General features: G+C 37.1%; 1 protein-coding gene across 1 annotated transcript in view; it reads right to left on the bottom strand.

The window, feature by feature from the left end:
* Window positions 1-3,154: 3,154 nt before the first annotated feature.
* Window positions 3,155-16,986, bottom strand: part of FRZB (frizzled related protein) — a 35,188-nt gene continuing 21,356 nt past the window's right edge. The window contains exons 3-6 of the mRNA XM_045829305.1: window positions 13,295-13,360; window positions 9,248-9,452; window positions 8,817-8,880; window positions 3,155-5,491 (exon numbers count right to left, since the gene is read on the bottom strand). Of these exons, the coding sequence (XP_045685261.1) occupies window positions 5,375-5,491; window positions 8,817-8,880; window positions 9,248-9,452; window positions 13,295-13,360 (452 nt within the window). The 3' untranslated portion in view covers window positions 3,155-5,374. The remainder of the gene's footprint in view (window positions 5,492-8,816; window positions 8,881-9,247; window positions 9,453-13,294; window positions 13,361-16,986) is intronic.

Below are 16,986 nucleotides of genomic sequence, written 5' to 3'. Positions count from 1 at the left end.
TTGAGTATTATGTAGTTTTACCAGAACCTCACCTTTTTAAACATCCTATGAGTGTTCATTGGGTCCTCTGATCATATTTCTTTCTAAGCACATCTGCCTTGTTATAGGAAGAAAAGGAAAAAGGTCTCAATTTGTAACTTGAGGATTGTTTGAGGGAATTTTCTGAGTCTGGCTTCTTAAAGATGAAAAAGAAAGAACAATGCAGGGAGTAGCATCTCTTGGAAGCCATTTTTTCTTGTCGAATGGGAAAGTATGCACTGGAGCCGTGTTTGAGAACTGTGGACATCACAGAGTGTTCAGGAGTAGAAGGTGGAGTGCCTCTGCTACCTACAAAGTGCCTATCATGCTCCAGGCTCTGCTCAACAGGCTCTGCCCAGCTCAACACACCTGATCTTAAAACTGAAAGAGTAAGCCACACAGCCAGTACGTTGCAAAGGAGAATTGGAATTCCAGTGCCCTAACTTCAATGCTCACTTCCAGGTGTGGGAAAGGGGCCCCTCTGAGTAATTGAATGGCTCAAAGTGCCATCTCTAAGGGGAAAGGGCTCCAGGCTGATGGTGCTGTGTGTGCAGAGCTCAGAACAAGACTACCTGAGCTGGCGTTCTGAAGGAAATCCAGTGCTGCATGGATATTGATCAGTGGATCTAAAGAATATCAGACAATTTCCTTCTCTGTGCTTACTGCTTGATTTGCTAGAACTCTGAATATCCTTGCCAAAGGTTTGTGTCTGATTCAATGAGCCAAGCATGTGAAGAAAAGCAGAATAAATAAGAATGACTGAGAGGGAAAGGGAGGTATGTGTGCAGACAGGGCAATGATGTCTTTGTAGATAAGATATCTCCAAGCTTCATGGTTCTTTTCAAAGTTCTGCTCTATCACTCAAGTTATAGGTCACAGGGGAAGAATCTCTCTATAGGGATTTTGTTCAGATTCATCTGTTCTTTTGCCCAATCAAGTCATCACTACCTACTTCAAATTCTGTTTGTCAGTGTGGATACATGAATCCCATCTTTGGGACACCCTGGTTCCCTCAGTCACCAAAACAATGTAGAACTAAAGGCATTCGAGTGAACCTGATCAATTCTATTTATTAGCTTTACTTACCATCCAGCATAAATAAGCAATTCTTTGTTCCCTGTTTCATAAACTATTTATCATCTCAGAATTATTCTAAATGTCAGACATGCCCTGACCCACTTTCACCGATACTCCAGAGTTTCCTAAGACCCCACCCAACAATCGTAACCTCAGCCCTGTTTCACAGTATTAGGCATGAGTGCACAGGGTGGTGACTGCATGGAAGGGCAGGCCCAGCACTATTGTATAACAGGAGGTGTCATCCCTCTCCACATCCTTGTGGTTAGTGGGAAGGTCTTTCCAGCCTCTCCTTTCATTCCTGAGTCAGCCTCCTCGCCAGTCCATAAGTCCTTTCTTTTTGGACTGGACAAGCTTCCCTGGGCACATCCTTTCCTTCATAGCTCCTTGCGCTCTCAACGCCCACCATTCAAAGTGGGAACAATGAATGATGTCTGCATTTTATCCAAAGAAAAACAACTTTAGTTGTCTTTCAACATGTTAAATCCCTGACATAAAGAAAATAGTTAATGAGTGAAAAGCAGGGGACTTTAGGTCATATAGAATAGTTTTCTTTCTGGACTATGGAAGACTCTGGTGGTGGGATGGACAAGGAATAATCTAAAAGAGAAAAATTAGAGTTCCAGTTGAAAGTAGCCTTTCTGGTTTTATTTGTGGTAGCAATCAACTTTTAATTTCAACCTTGTTGAATACTATTATCGCCATACTTTCTTCAAATTCAAAGGAAAACTGAAACTTAGAGCTGAATATAACCATCTCTTTCTACTGAGAATCACATATCTTTAAACTATTAATGCCAAAACATCGCTTTCATTGTTCATCTACCTCATCTTGTGTGAGATGCTGTTGTAATTTTGACTTCATAGGTGGGGACAGCTGAAGAGTGTAAGTGACACTGTTTGGGGGCAGAGCTGAGATTTAGGCTTGCTGATGTACAGTTGGTAGACCTCAGCTTAAGAAAAAAACGTATTAGTAGCTGCTACATACATGCCTGACACCACGTTTTTTTTACAATGTCAAGATGCATTTATCTTTTTATAGCAATTGCAATGATGGAAAACATAACGGGAAATAAGAATAAGAGGGTCTGCTATTTAACATAACTCTGAAGTTCTAGAGCCTTGATTTTGTCATCTATAAAATGGAAGTAGCAATACCTACTTCACACTTTCAAGGATGACATGAGGTAATACACATGCGATCATTTTCTGTAGAGTTCTAGCCACTCTGGACAGTGTTGACACTATCACCTCCAAAGATATAATTATCAAAGGTGTCATTATGCTGTTTTTGTTCATATTAATACATCTGGTAATAATATTTTAAAATTCTGTCAGTTGGAATCCAGTAACAGTATTAGAAATATCTGCTTTACCTCATTTTGACCATGTTCTTGAATGCCTGTATTATTTAAATATTAAAATTCACAGTCTAAATAAACACCAATCTTGAAATACTTACTTTGAGTCATTTTCTTTGTCAAAAAATAATAGCAAATAATTTTTTGCAGAAGGCAATAAGTAGTACTATTTACTCACAGTGATTGTAATTTTTGTATTTGCCTTCTTAATATATAACAGATGTGGAAAGACATGGATTTGCCCCACCCCACCCCCAAATGCTCCATGCAACATATGGCATCGAATCAGATTACACTCTATATGACACAGTAAAATGCTTACGTGTTTGTGAAGAGAATTCAAGTTTGCTGCTAGTTTACTAGTTTATTCGACACACATCTAAAATTTTGTTGCTATTTACCTAGTAAGATTAAAATCCTGAAGGTGAACATGATTTTACAAAGAAATTTTAAATTAACTCTATAGATCTCAAGGTTACTGACAAGGATGCATATGTATTAAAACTTTAGTGACTTTGAAAGTCGGTACCGGGCAGAAAAGTCTGTAGAGAGGCACCAATGAAATGTATTTATATTATGGCAATTACGGAGTAGAAATGACTTTGCAGTCTGATTAGAAATATGACCATCATGATAAAAATCATATCTTCCCCCCAAAGTTCCTGCAAAAAATTTATTAATAAAGATACTGCAACTATCAAACAGTAAAATCAAATGAACTTTATTTATGGACCTTATAGGCTTTAAAATAATTGACAGTCTCATGTAGATGAGCAAAATCAAGCATTACCTGGATATATATCATTAAAATGGAAGGTGGCAAAGAATAAACAAACTAAAAAAACCCACTGCTAAATCTAAGGATCTGGTCCTCTTTTGCTTATAAATATGCTAATTATATATGTATTAAGCACAAATTGTGCCAAATGTCTATGCAGAAATTATATCCTTTCCCTCGCTGCCCCAAAAATGAAACTACAGGGGCTGGAAACATCTGTGGTTTTCATTGTACATCAAAATATTTAATCACGTAAAATTCACCATACTACGCTTTGGAAGAGAGTTGATGACATTTTGTGGATTTGAGAAACCAATTCCTTTCAGTCTCCTGCAGCCAATTTTTGCCCTTCTTTCCAGAGTTAACATTTTAAAGGTATGAGAAAAACAGGACAATGCAGAAGCACCACTTCCCAGTCCTCAGTCCCTGAAGCTCAAGATGGGCATAAATCTCCTGATGAGAGATCCTGGGGTACAGTTAGTACTTCCATGTGGCACGTCATACCTTTCAAGCTCACCTTTCAAGCTTACGACAGCATCTAGAGAGAGAGGCCCCTGCCTTAGCCATCTGAGGATAAAGGCCAAAGGGCAGAGGGCGGCTTATCTGAAAGCAACCGCAGGGCAGCAGGAAACACTGCAGTCCTCGTCCTGTAGGCAAATGTGGGAACGCTTTTTTCTAAAACTAAAGAAATTGTTGGGGCTTGGGGTCACTCAGAAGGCAAGGATATTCTCGTACTTCCAAAATAGAATTTAGATGAATTATTATTTACCACTTTAGCAAACATGTTCAGGAATAAATGTCATCCTTGCATGATTGTCCTTGTAGAAGAAAACAGCACAATTTTGCTTGATAAGTGTTTTATTTTCAGCATATCACTGCTTAGAAATTTGGTTCTACTAATCAAACATACAAATGGAAGAGAATGAGGCTTTCCGGTGGTTGGCACAGGCTCTAAGGAGTCCCTCTGAAGGAGGGGAAAGCCTCATTTGTTCCCCATGGTCCTTGGGGATCGCACTGGGGCAATGAGAAGGTGCGATTGGTTCAAAAGTCAAAGTAGCCTCTCTCCTGACAACCATAATCCCTTTTATTAGATGTATTTTACTGAGCATTAAACAGCACAAATCCAAAGGATAAAGGACAGGCCAGTGCATAGGCCGAGTCCAAAGACTCGGCACACACACACAGACCATGCACATTTTACCGTCCTGCGAACTACAGCTTTTCTAGAGCTCCATACCTTTTAAAATAACACCCTGGTGTACGCACATACATACTCTCTTCTCTTGGTCAATGCAGCCAGTCACTTTTAAACAAACAGAAAAAAGACTCATGCCAATGGGTCTATTTAAAATTAAGCAGGGCTATGTGGATAATAGCAGCTGTCTAGTTGTGATTTACTCCCCTAATGCTGACTAATATATGTATTCATAAACAAATCAAAGATATTACCAAAAGATAAATGCTGCTGTTCACACCCCAACAGCTACTGGTTTCAGTTGTGCTTCTCAGTCAGGCAAAATGTTCTTTCCCTTACTCCTCACACTATTTATTTTGCTTCCTGCCAATCTTGCAAATCATTCATCTTGTGTGTCTTTTGCTCATAAATGCTTCCTGGTGCTTGATTGCTTTGCTTCTGTGGCATTTGATTTCCAACTGCTATTTTACCTTTATAAACATGGAGGACTTTCTGAGCGTGAGGGGAATGCCCAAAAGGCATGTGAAAATGAGGCTGTAATTAGATCAGTGGAGTATATTGTACAGCTTATTTAGCTTTCTCTCTTGTTATCCAATATTCATTCCCAACCTGAATGCACAGCAGTCAATTAACATTTGCTCCAGCAAAGAGGCCCTGGTATCAACATGTTTAATTTATTATTATTGCAAAGAACAGTTTTCCCGTGATTAGTGAAACAGAATACATATAATATATTTTAAGGATCTGTACCCAGACCACAAAAAAGGGGGTGGGGGAGGAAAGAGAAAAGCAGAACACAAAGGAGAAAATAGAAACAGTATCAGTTACCACGTGAGTTTGTGGTAAAAAATAGAATATGACGTGCAATAGTGCAATTTTCCTTTCCTAGTCCAGCAATGCAAGTCTTAATAGGAAGTCCACTAATGTTCTTTCTTCATCTCAGGATTTAGTTGCGTGCCTGCCGGGGGTTAGAGTTCCTGCCAGACTTCTGACTCTGCGTGGAATCACTATGGCTAGAATCACTTTTATTCAGTCCAAGGTGACGTAGCTTCATGTCCCAGCGCTGTGAAATTTAAAACAGGAAATGGTCACATGCACATATCATCAGGCAGGGTCATCATTTCTATTATTCTAACAACTGAGTGAGACTGCCAAGTCAGATCTCAAAGGCATTCTACTACTTTCCAAAAGTATAAACTCTGGATCCCAGGGTACTGATGAAATTGATGCTATAGGAGCATAACTGTCAGATTTTCAAAAGCACAAAACTGGCCACCTATATCAATAATACTTTCATATCAAACCTTAAACTTAAAATTTCCATGGTGACACAAATATCTATCATTACCTGAGAGTATTTCCTGGGATAACAAACACAAGTCTGGCGCTTCACAGATGGCTAACAAATGGAAAATGTGCCGAGTTTGAAGGAAGAGCTATTTTTCATCTTCCTCTCTTACAACATGTAATAACATAGCTTTTTTAAAAAAATATTTTGTTTATTTATTTTTAGAGAGGGGGAAGGGAAAGAGAAAGAGAAGGAGAAAAACATCAGTGTGTGGTTGCCTCTCGTGCTCCCACTACTGAGGACCTGGCCTGCAACCCAGGCATGTGCCCTGACTGAGAATCTAACTAGCAACCCTTTGGTTCACAGGCCCACGCACAAACCAGTGAGCTACACCATCCAGGGCCAAAACATAGCCTTTTTAAACCTATGTGATTTGAGCAATAAAGAAAAAAAGAAAATTTGGGGTGGAAATAGGCTCTCTTAAAAATAGTTTTCTAAGCCCTGGCTAGCGTGGCTCAGTGGATTGAGCACAGGCTGTGAACCAAAGTGTCACAGGTTCGATTCCCAGTCAGGGCACATGCCTGGGTTGCAGGCCACGGCCCCCAGCAACCGCACATTCATGTTTCTCTCTCTCTCTCTTTCTCCCTCTCTTCCTTCTCTAAAAATAAATAAATAAAATATTTAAAAAAATAGTTTTCTAAGTAATATCTACCAAGAGCAATGAACACTGTCAACAGACACGTTTCTGCCCTCCTTCTAAGTTTTACAAAGCAGACATTACCAATGTCTGCTTACCACAATCAAGTTTACTAACATTTCATATTAACAATGCCAATAATGTTTACACGTAATATAATGAATTACAGAGAGTTACATTATGGATATTATAAGTAGTGAATCAGAAGAAAGACTGTAGCAGTAGTTCTCAAATTTCAATGAATATAGAAATAACCTGTAGATCCTGTTAAATTGCAGAATCTCATTCGGTGGGACTGGAATGGGGCCCAAGATTCTCAGATCTAACCGACTCCCAGGTAATGTGATATTGCTGGTCCAAGGACCGCACTTTGAGCAGCATGGAGTTAACATCAGATTGACCCAGTTCAAATTCTAACTCCATCACTACTACACATCGTTTTCATCATCAACACATTGAAATTAGTAAGAGAATCTGCTTATAAGACTGTTCTGAAGATTAACTGATGAAAAATGAATAAAGTACTTAGTATATAATAAATTATCATTTTTCAATTACCAAAAGTATCTTCATTTTAGCATGCTTTACTCTACAAATCTTATTTTTTTTCCTACTTTAAAAAAAGTCTTATTCTCAACTCCCCAAAGCAGGCCAAGTATCTCAGTTTGAACAACCTACTGTAACAGAGACCTAAATAAACAACCATTTTCATGGCAAAACCATAAAAATGCCTTTATTTCATTCTTGATCCATCCAATGAAAACAAAAAAAATGAAAAATCAGTTTAAAGGACAATTCACTTAAAAAAAAGTGTCCTCCATAAAACTATATTTTCCATCCTCAAATTTTCTGGAAAACTAAAGATCTCAATAACTCCAATCAAAAGAGATTTCCCCTCAAGTTCTTTAGTCCTAAGTATCTGCATATGAATTGAAAATTGTTCAAGTTATGGCTTTAATTCTTCTTTTAGCATGTTTAAATCTAAACTAAGAATATAAATAACTGCACAACAATAATAACTTTGTGTTATTATAACTTTCCCCTACAGAAAGCAATAGAAAATATGCTTGCCTTCCTAAGAAAGAGGAGAGACAAGCCATGTGTTCTGGGTGATAATGATAATAATTGTTTTGGTACCGAAGGAGAAGCCTTGTTACATTCTTTGCAGCAGAGACGTTAAAGGCTCTTCCAACTGGTACAGGAATTTAGGCCACATTCCTGTTCTGCATTACCAAGCAGAAAACCAAATTAAAAGGAGAATAAGAAATTCCAAATTCTGAAGAAGAACCACTTTTTAATAAACACCAAACGAATTGAAAAGAGATCCAAATAGAAAACTCACACAAGCCTAAATCTGAACTACATCTCACTTTTGACAAGTATCCTGGCGGACAAGGGGAGAAGAGCTTACTGGAGGGCAGTTTCTCCCTGCAAAATTACGCGCGCTACATTTAGGATAAACAGCCCAGGCGGTTTATCCCAGCTCTTCAAGCTTACAGAAGGAAGAGGATGTATTATGTCTGTTACAGCTTCCACTCTCCTCTCCTCCCTTCCTGCCCACAACACACACACCCTTTTCGAGTCTTAGCTCTTCTATGCATATTCTCCCCAATTCCTTTCTTTGAGACTGATTTGTTTCATATAGTAAGAAGAAAGAGTCTTTTTAAAAAGGTAATTTACAGTGATTTTTTTAAAAATGTATCACTTCCATAATCTAAGAGTCATTGGCTTAGAAATAAAACACTGCTCTAAGGAGCTTATATACAGATGACCTCGACTGCACCTTGTACGTAAGAACTGATCTCTGTGCATTGGGACAGTAGTGGTCGTTTCGTACTCATTCTTCTTTCTTTTCTTCTGTGACTCACAGAACTGTAATTTGTTCAGAGAAGCAATATGCCCAGCTAAAAACTGTATTTCCAGCCTCTCCTGCAATTCAAGATGAACATGAGACCAAGTCATATGTGAAAGTTGTTAGATGGGACACTTGGAAACTCTTTTTTATCTCTCCTTTCTTTCTCCCTAAAGTGTAGGTGTGATGCTGGAGGTGGGGCAGCCATCTTGTGACCTCCAGGGGAATATGAGGATGGAAGCAATACCCTTAAAAACAGCAGTCACTGGAAGCTCTAAGGATAACATAGAGTCACCCTACCAAGACTGGGCTAATGACTACAATTAGAATTCTCATTGTGAGAAGTTAGGCAACTATATGATAGATCTCTAATACACATACAGAATACTTCTTAAATGAGATTGACATTAAAAACAAACACAGTCCTTGGAATTTCTCTCTCAGATTTTAATACTTCTCATGTAGTTGAGGGCAGCTATTTTGTTTAAATGACAACTGGTTTTCTACTTTTATTTTCTATATATCATTTTAAACACAAAATAAAGGCTTACCTTAACTTTTTTACCAAGTCGATCCTTCCATTTTTCAGCAATAGAACCTTCCACCAACAGTAATCTGCATTTTTTTAAGAAGCAAGCATTTTTGAAAAATTTAAACATATTACTGAAAATGCAAGGAATTATTGCAAAGAACACTTACCTGTCTATTCTACAAAAGAATGACCAACTTTTAGAACACTATTTCTTAACTAGTGTGAAGCCATGGACCCCTTTAAGAACAAATGAAGTTAAGACCCCTCCCCTCAGAAAAATGCACATCCACAAGTTGTACACATACACTTTCTATCCAATAAATGCAACTGAGGGTCACCTAGAAGGTAGACAGACCCCAAGGTAAGAACCACAGAATAAGATCTCTGGAGAAGTGCAATAAGAACAGGATAGGCATAGAAATTATTCTGAACCCTTAAGGAGTGAATTACCTGGAGCGTTCCTCATCTTCATAGCCCATGATGATATACTCCTCATTAACATTAAGTGGAGGACACAGGCAGCCAGAGCTGGTGTAAAGGTTAACGGTGTCCCTTGGAATGTTTACGAGAGAGGACTTTAGAATCTCCTTCACCTCAACAACTGCAGTCACATCGTGGCACTTGGTCTTCACCTCTTTAATTTTAGCCCGAATGACTGGATAAAAGACAATAAAACTGATATGGTAATGTGGTACAAAATAGGTGCCACACTCAAAACAGAAAAGTAGGCTTCTTGCTAGTCCATTCTTCTTCACTTGATGCTCAAGAATGGAGAGGAAAAGTCAGCCAGAGATTTTTGTCTTAGACGGTAATGAGCGACACACTGTCCCCTTAACGTTCAGCCCTGATCCCCTTCCATTTTGGGTACACATGTATTTGCATGTGCACATATGTGTGTTTGTATTCCATTGAGAGAAATTCATTTAGATAATCAAAGGTTGGATGAATCTGATGTAATTGTCTTCCAAAATTTCATTTTGGATGTGTGCGTATGTGTGTCTTCAGTGTCTGTTGCTGCCTACAGGAATTTAAACTTTATTGATTTCACTATATGTAAAGATCTAATACTTAACTCTGCTTTGTTTTCTTATTGGGTCTATGAATAAATTTTCTGAAGAGTTGGCGGTTTCTTTAGTGTTATAAACTCACCCTGTTCTACTGTTTCCAAACTGATTCTGCGATCTTTCCACCTTCCTCATTTTAGCTCAGTGTTTAGACGTCAGCACTTTTCTCCCTGGTTTCAGTACAGATTTTCTCTTACACTCTCCAGTCGGTATTCTACATTTTCTTTTTGAGTAAAAACGGTCCCCACTAGACCTTGTTTCTTCCATCTGCTCTGAAGTCAGACACCAGCCTTCCTTCCCCTCACCTGCTATGAAACATAGTCTGATGTGTCAGTTGCACTACCCAGCCTCTCTCAATGGACATACCGGCGCCAGGTGATCTTACAAGTGTTGGCTTCACTTCTCGACATAAAGACAAATGGCTTTAAAAATAATCAATTCAGTTACAAAGGTGAAGTTTTTAACTCATAATTTAGCAAGTACAGTTCTGCCTTTTTTCTGTGTTTCTCTCCTTTGAAGGGGCCCAATTCCTTGTTGTTTTTTTTTAAGGGGTAGCTTGAAAAAGCCTATGAAGTAAAAAAAAAAAATCAATTTGTAAGAAAGCAATGGCTTTTTCCCAGGCATCCTCATTGTTCCGGGTAGGCACCCATGGATGTTATCCAGAGAAAAACACGATGTACTCAAATGAATCTGCTTTTTGAAAGCCTATTAGGCACATATCAGCAACCGCCTTCACCTGAGTCCCTTCCCACATATGTTAGGCATTTTGACTCTAAAAGAATGGAAAAAAAGTAATCCAGGAAAATACAAAGCCAGCTAATAAGCCCCATCAATGCCCCAACTCCATACAGAAACTTGTTTAATAACATTCCACCAGCATAACACACATACAATAGAAATTAAGTTACTAATTCTAAAAACTTTAAAATGAAAGTCTCATTTTTGTTTCATAGGTATTTTGATTTTCAGAAAATTAGTTGTCTCAAATATGAGAATTTACAGCAAACAAAATACAACTGCCCAGCTGTCACTGCTTGGTCTGATTGGTGAGCAAAGGAATCCCTTCCTATCAGTGTTCCCTCTATTCTGTTTTTTATCAAAAGATAAGATTTCCCTTTTTTGAAATGTCATTTGGGAGAATCAGATGATAAGCTCACAACCCCAGCCAGCAGACATTTTTTCGTGTCCTGGTTTATGTGAATGTGCTTCATGGCATCCATCAACTATCAGAGATTAGTGAACTGTGCAAATGTTCTCAAACTAATGATTTATTTACCCAGTATGGCTACTATTTTCATTAGAAATTTTTAGCACATGTACCCACTCCAAAATAAATATCTCTCCACAAGACTTACTTTATTATTCAAGTAATTTTGTTAAAGCTCAAGAGATTTTGCCTGAATTAATTCTGAATGAAATAGAGGTTTTGTCTGAATTATCAACTGCTCTCACCACCACTTCATTTTCACAATAGACATGGAGATATTTAAGAAAGATAAAAATCAACATATTTTGGAATTTAAAATTTTTTCAGGGTTTTTTTCTTCTATTCAATCATTGGAGTGCCTGTCTTCCCCAAAGAAGCTCTAAGTAAGCCCTGGACAAATAAAAATCCTTATGTAAGCAACCTGGTTACTATTGTTTGGCTGTGAGAAAGAAATTTTCTTCTTTCCATTAATTGGGATCCATATCCCATTTTATTCTCTTTCCATGACTTGTAACCACAAGTATTTTGACTTTTAACAAAAATAACAGCACCAACCACTACAGTACTAAGAAAGTTGGATAAAGTAAAAATTAAGTAAAATAAATACAAATTCAACTAAATTTCCCTGATACAACATTTTTATTATGACTTTGTTTTAGTACAATTGCACTTAAAAGTTCATATATCATTTTTTGATCTCCTAAAAACTAAGACCTAGCCCTTCCTGTGATTTTTCACATCTGACCTTTCAACCTTGGAAAGTGTGTCTACCATTGGCTAAGAGAAACTAGATTCCTCTTAAGATGAGTAGTAAGGAAAAAAAAAAGGAATCCATTGCATAAACCCTTGGGAAACTATTTGCATTTATTTTAAAGACATGTATCTATTTTGAGAATTTTCTACTTTATACCTTTTAATGCACAGTATTTTCAAAAATATCAAAGATTATTCTTATTGAGTTTTACTTTTATCTCCTTCCAATTCCCAGAAGTATAAAAGTAGACATAAATCTGCTGTATATGTCTTAAAGCCTCTAAAATAGGACACATAAATTCAACAACAGAACTTTTATTTTAATAATAAATTTCCCTTCAACAATCTACTTAATTGTCATATTTTTTCATTGACTCAGCATCAACAATATTCTACCAAGACAGTAATATAACTTTATTAATCTCATAGATGCTAGGAAAAAATGACAATACAATGCAGATGGAATATAGCAAATATTAACTTGTCCCTCATTTTATCAACTGGAAAACTCTATTAATTAACCCTTCTAAATAATGAGTCATTGAAATTCTTGACTCTGAAGCATATCAGTACCCAAAAGTACATTCTGAACAATGGAAGAAAGAGTCACTTCGGCTTAACAATCACTAATAAAATAAGAATAAGAATCCATCTCATGGGCCAGTTGAGAAATTACATTATGTATGAAGCCTCCTTGCACAGTGCCTGGCACAGACACAGCAGGCTTGGCTCCTTCAGGTAAGTTTGTTGGCAACATTTGCATTGATAGCTCTTTAATTAATATTTTATCAGAATATCACATTTCTAGGCCACACTAGATAACAAAACATTTCTTTAATTGAATATTAACAACTTTTATAAGTGTTAATATTTCCAACTCTCTCAATCTTTTCCATGAGATAGTGACTGAGGAAACCAAATTTAACCCTATTAACCATCCTTCATGCATCACAACACTCTGCCATTTACCAGACTTTAAATGTATCTCTGTGCACTTAATTACATGGTTCTGTGACAGCCAGCATTGCTGTCTGATATGCTTCAAAATCAATGTTTTGTTAAGAATCTTGCACATATCAGATATTTTAATTATTTGGAACAGGTGTGCTCTTAAAAGTTGTCCTTGTTTATTTGTTTGGTTTTTTAAGATTTTACTTATTTATTTTTAGAGGTAAGGAAAGGAAGGGAGAAAGAGAGGAAGAAAAATATCAGTGTGTGGTTGTCTCTCATTCGCACCCCCTACTGGGGACCTGGCTTGCATGTGCCCTGACTGGGAATTGAACAGGCAACCCTTTAGTATGCAGGCCAGCACTCAATCCACTGAGCCACACCAGCTAGGGTCTTTATTTGTCTTTAAGTCTTACTCTTGAACTGCTCTACTAACTTACACACACACACACACACACACACACACACACACACACCCCTTCCTTAATACAGCACTTCATAGGTCAACCATGAAGTTGTCCTTACCATAGTTGTAATTGTTTCGGAAATACGTCTTCTGTGTAGCTCTAATAGGCTTACATTTACAGCGTTCTGAAAAATAGAACATTTTACATATAAACAAAATTCAATATTAGCTTTCATTTATTTATTCACACTTTTTGGTTGATTAAGTCCAATTTAGTGTTGAGAAGGTTGTTACTGACTCTATGTGATAGATCTTTCTCTAGAATTACATTCATATTTATTCTATCTATATAGACCTTTTTCAATATCAGTAGGCTCATAAGTTTCCACTTTCTAACAAACCACCCAAATCCTGAGGAAATACTCTTCACCATCTTGAGGAGAGCATGACCCCTGAATCCAGAGAGAGGATGCTTAAGTGCTTATGGAAGTAGAATCAATGCCTAGGGACAGGCAACTTTCTACTTATGCTCAGGTAACTGGTTTACCACTCCGAATACCACCTGCATTCATGCACACTTTACAGACTACACAGCATTCCTCCAAATACTAGTTCCTGGATCTAACAGCAACACAGTGAGATAAGCACACACTATTACAACCGAATGAACTCAGTAAAGTTTTTGAGAAGAGAGGTCATGAGCCCCTTCATAGGCTGAATAGCAGCTATTTAATTCAGTGGTATTTTTATGTTTAGTGAAGTAAATTACTATGTGCATAGTTTGAAATGAGAAGCTTCATGTTTTTTAAGTATCTGGTGAGTAGTGACCAGAAGACATTTACATGTAATACAGATGTACATCATAGAAGTTCTAATTATCTCAAAATGTTTTATATTTAGGGCAAATCATTTAACATCCTGAAAAGTGCATTACTATATTGTATACAGAATACTTAGCTAAAAACTTACATGTCATATTTGCATCATAACCATAGTAGGTAGTTAGTCATTAAAGTCGATGTAAGAACAGGAATAATACACAATTATCTTAGAAAACATTTTAGTTTGTGTAAAGATTCCTTTAAAATAGTGTCCCCGAGAAAACTTTATTAAAAGTAAAATGGTATATGTTTCTTCTATTTTGACACAGAAAAAGAAAAAACAACACAGGAATCACAGAAAGAAAGCCAACAAAAATATTTTGTTTAAAACGTGTTTTATATTAGCATAGAAACTGATAAAAGGCAGAAACTTCTGTTGACCACATGATACTATGTTTTCAAATCAAAATAAATTTTCACTTCAGTCAGTTAGACAACACGCTTTAAAGTGGCAGCCCCAAGGAGAACAACACCTGTACTATCAGCTTTTAAGTTCTAGAAATAAGCACCTCCAGTGGGCGCAGGTGCTACTCTACAAAGCAATGGCAGCAGCAACTGCTGTTCTCGCCCACAAGGGAGGTAAGAAACTTCTCATTGCTACACATAGCATTTCCCCTGTCCTGCGGATAATTTTTCTCACACAATTCCTGCAGAATAAATATTTCAAGCCAATAAATAATGGGTAACATAAGAACTGGTTGCTATTTTAAAGAAGATTCCTTCAATAATAACTTTCTTAGCAAAACATTTGTGTTCCTATTTAAAAGAAAATGGAAAGTTACCTAGCTCTACTGTATAGTTTTATTTTGTACAGGAACATTACACATTTTTTGAAGGGAGATTCTTGAGATCAGACTATTTCTGAAGATTTATAAATCCTCACACATCTAGGGAAAGGGCTTGTGCTTTTCTGCCATGTAAAAACAGATATCTACTTCTCAAAAATAATGCATGTAGATCAATTACTATACATTTGTAATTCTTCAGAAATTTGCACATGCTCTAATAAAAAACTCTTGGCAAAAATATACCATCACTGGACTGAGTCTAATATGATGTCATTATCATATAACTTTTCATAAAGCATAAACAAATAGGTTACATAAAACTTCCCAAGCAGAGATTTTTCAAAACTTTTATCATAAAGTGATTTAGGAAGATTTTAAGTAAGTATTTACATAACTATATATACACAACTACATATACACAGCTAGACCATTTCCTAATAGCTAATGAGCTAAGCAACAATACTCTTGGGACAAAATTTTGTTCATCCTCAATGCACTTACTTCTGCTGGTCTCGGAAGTGGCAATGCCATAACATAGATGTGGCTCCTTCCATGCTCCAATCTGTAGCTCTTGCTATAAGCAATGATCTGTCTAGTTGCAGTAACTAGCAGCTCAGTGAAATAAAAGGGTAATAAGGAGTGGAATTTTATGACTACAAGGTTCAAATATGGAAGAACTTCCTTTCACTTATTTATGCTAGCTAACCCAAACATATTCATGAAAAGCGTGCCCCAGACCAATGGATCCAGAGGATTATCCTTCTTCTAAGGTTTACTCACATACATATATATTCCCCAAGAGCTCAAGAACTGGGAAATTACCAAGAATCATGGAGGGATACACTGCATATATTACTTATTACATTTTTTTGTACCTGAAACTCTAAATCAGATTGTAGCAGCTTCTTTTTTTTTTCCTACCAACAGTTGCTTTCCTGGACTTTTTATTGGACCACCAGTATTACCATCATTTCTACTTTAATTCACCAATAACTTTGGTAATAGTCTTCCTCTCCAGCTTTTAAATTTTATGGTGTCAAAATAAAATCTATTGGTTTGCTTGCATTTGACTGTTGAGAAGAAAAGCTTGTAAAGAAATTGCCTCCGTGTTTTTATCTAAGGGGAAATATGAAAAAGGAGCTGGCAGCAACAAAATAAGAAGAGTCAAAGAGTTCTTCAAATGTGGGGAAGGTTTTAACATTAGCAACTCATTCACCTCGGAGTCTAGGATTAACTAGAACACTGGACTTGTGGAACAGTGTGGCCTTCTATACCCCACAGGCACCAGTGGGCCATGACCAGAAACTGTCTTCAGCAGCTCTCCCTCACGTCCTTTTGGACATTCCCCTGAAATAAGTGATCCCCCACTTCTCTGCTAATGAAATTGAAGACTGTTTATCATCCTACTACAAGAATGGGCTTATCACCCCAGCACAAATATGAGTTTGCAAAACTAACATGCCCAGAGCTCCACAGACCTTGGTCTGCACTGCAGGGGAGATGCCTGAGAGGAAAGTGGTCACATCCTTTATTTAGTTTTCTGCTCATAAAAATCAGCTCATTTATTGGAAACACATAAAGATAATATTATTTTAAAGGGTCATATGGTTTTACAAGCTCTGAAGAATTATAAGTACCCAAAACAATAGTAAAATTTGATTCTTACTGGACCTTCAGTATTTAATGCAACCTTGTCTGAGTTCAAGCTGAAGTGTGACATGACTTTCAAACTAACCCTGATCTTTGTTTGCAGCTGACTTCTCTTGGGTGTCATTTAAAGCTGTAAGACTATAATTAACTTTGTGAGATTTCAAAACTCCTGTAACCTTTTGTGTACCATGACTTCAGAATACTACTATCGATGAATCAATAGTTTTCTGCTTTTTAAGGAAAGGACCTTAGATCTGTGCTCAGGATTTATTGTCCAAAAGTAGGGGGTGGGGGGAGAAGAAAATACAATTCTATTTATGTTATAATTCCCACTGCAATTCTCTTAAGACTGACTCTTTCTACTCTGATCAGAATTTAAATAATTTTAATTTGCACCAAATACACTCACTATATGTTTTATATCCTGGCACTTGACTGTAGAAGCCCCCTTGTTCTCTTTGCCTCCATTTTAAGACACAATGGAGCAGACCA

The sequence above is a fragment of the Phyllostomus hastatus genome, unplaced genomic scaffold (genome assembly GCF_019186645.2).
Source record: "Phyllostomus hastatus isolate PE091 unplaced genomic scaffold, TTU_PhHast_1.1 phas_contig_1, whole genome shotgun sequence".
Taxonomy (NCBI): Eukaryota; Metazoa; Chordata; class Mammalia; order Chiroptera; family Phyllostomidae; genus Phyllostomus; species Phyllostomus hastatus.
This window is presented reverse-complemented; position numbering and strand designations above follow the sequence as displayed.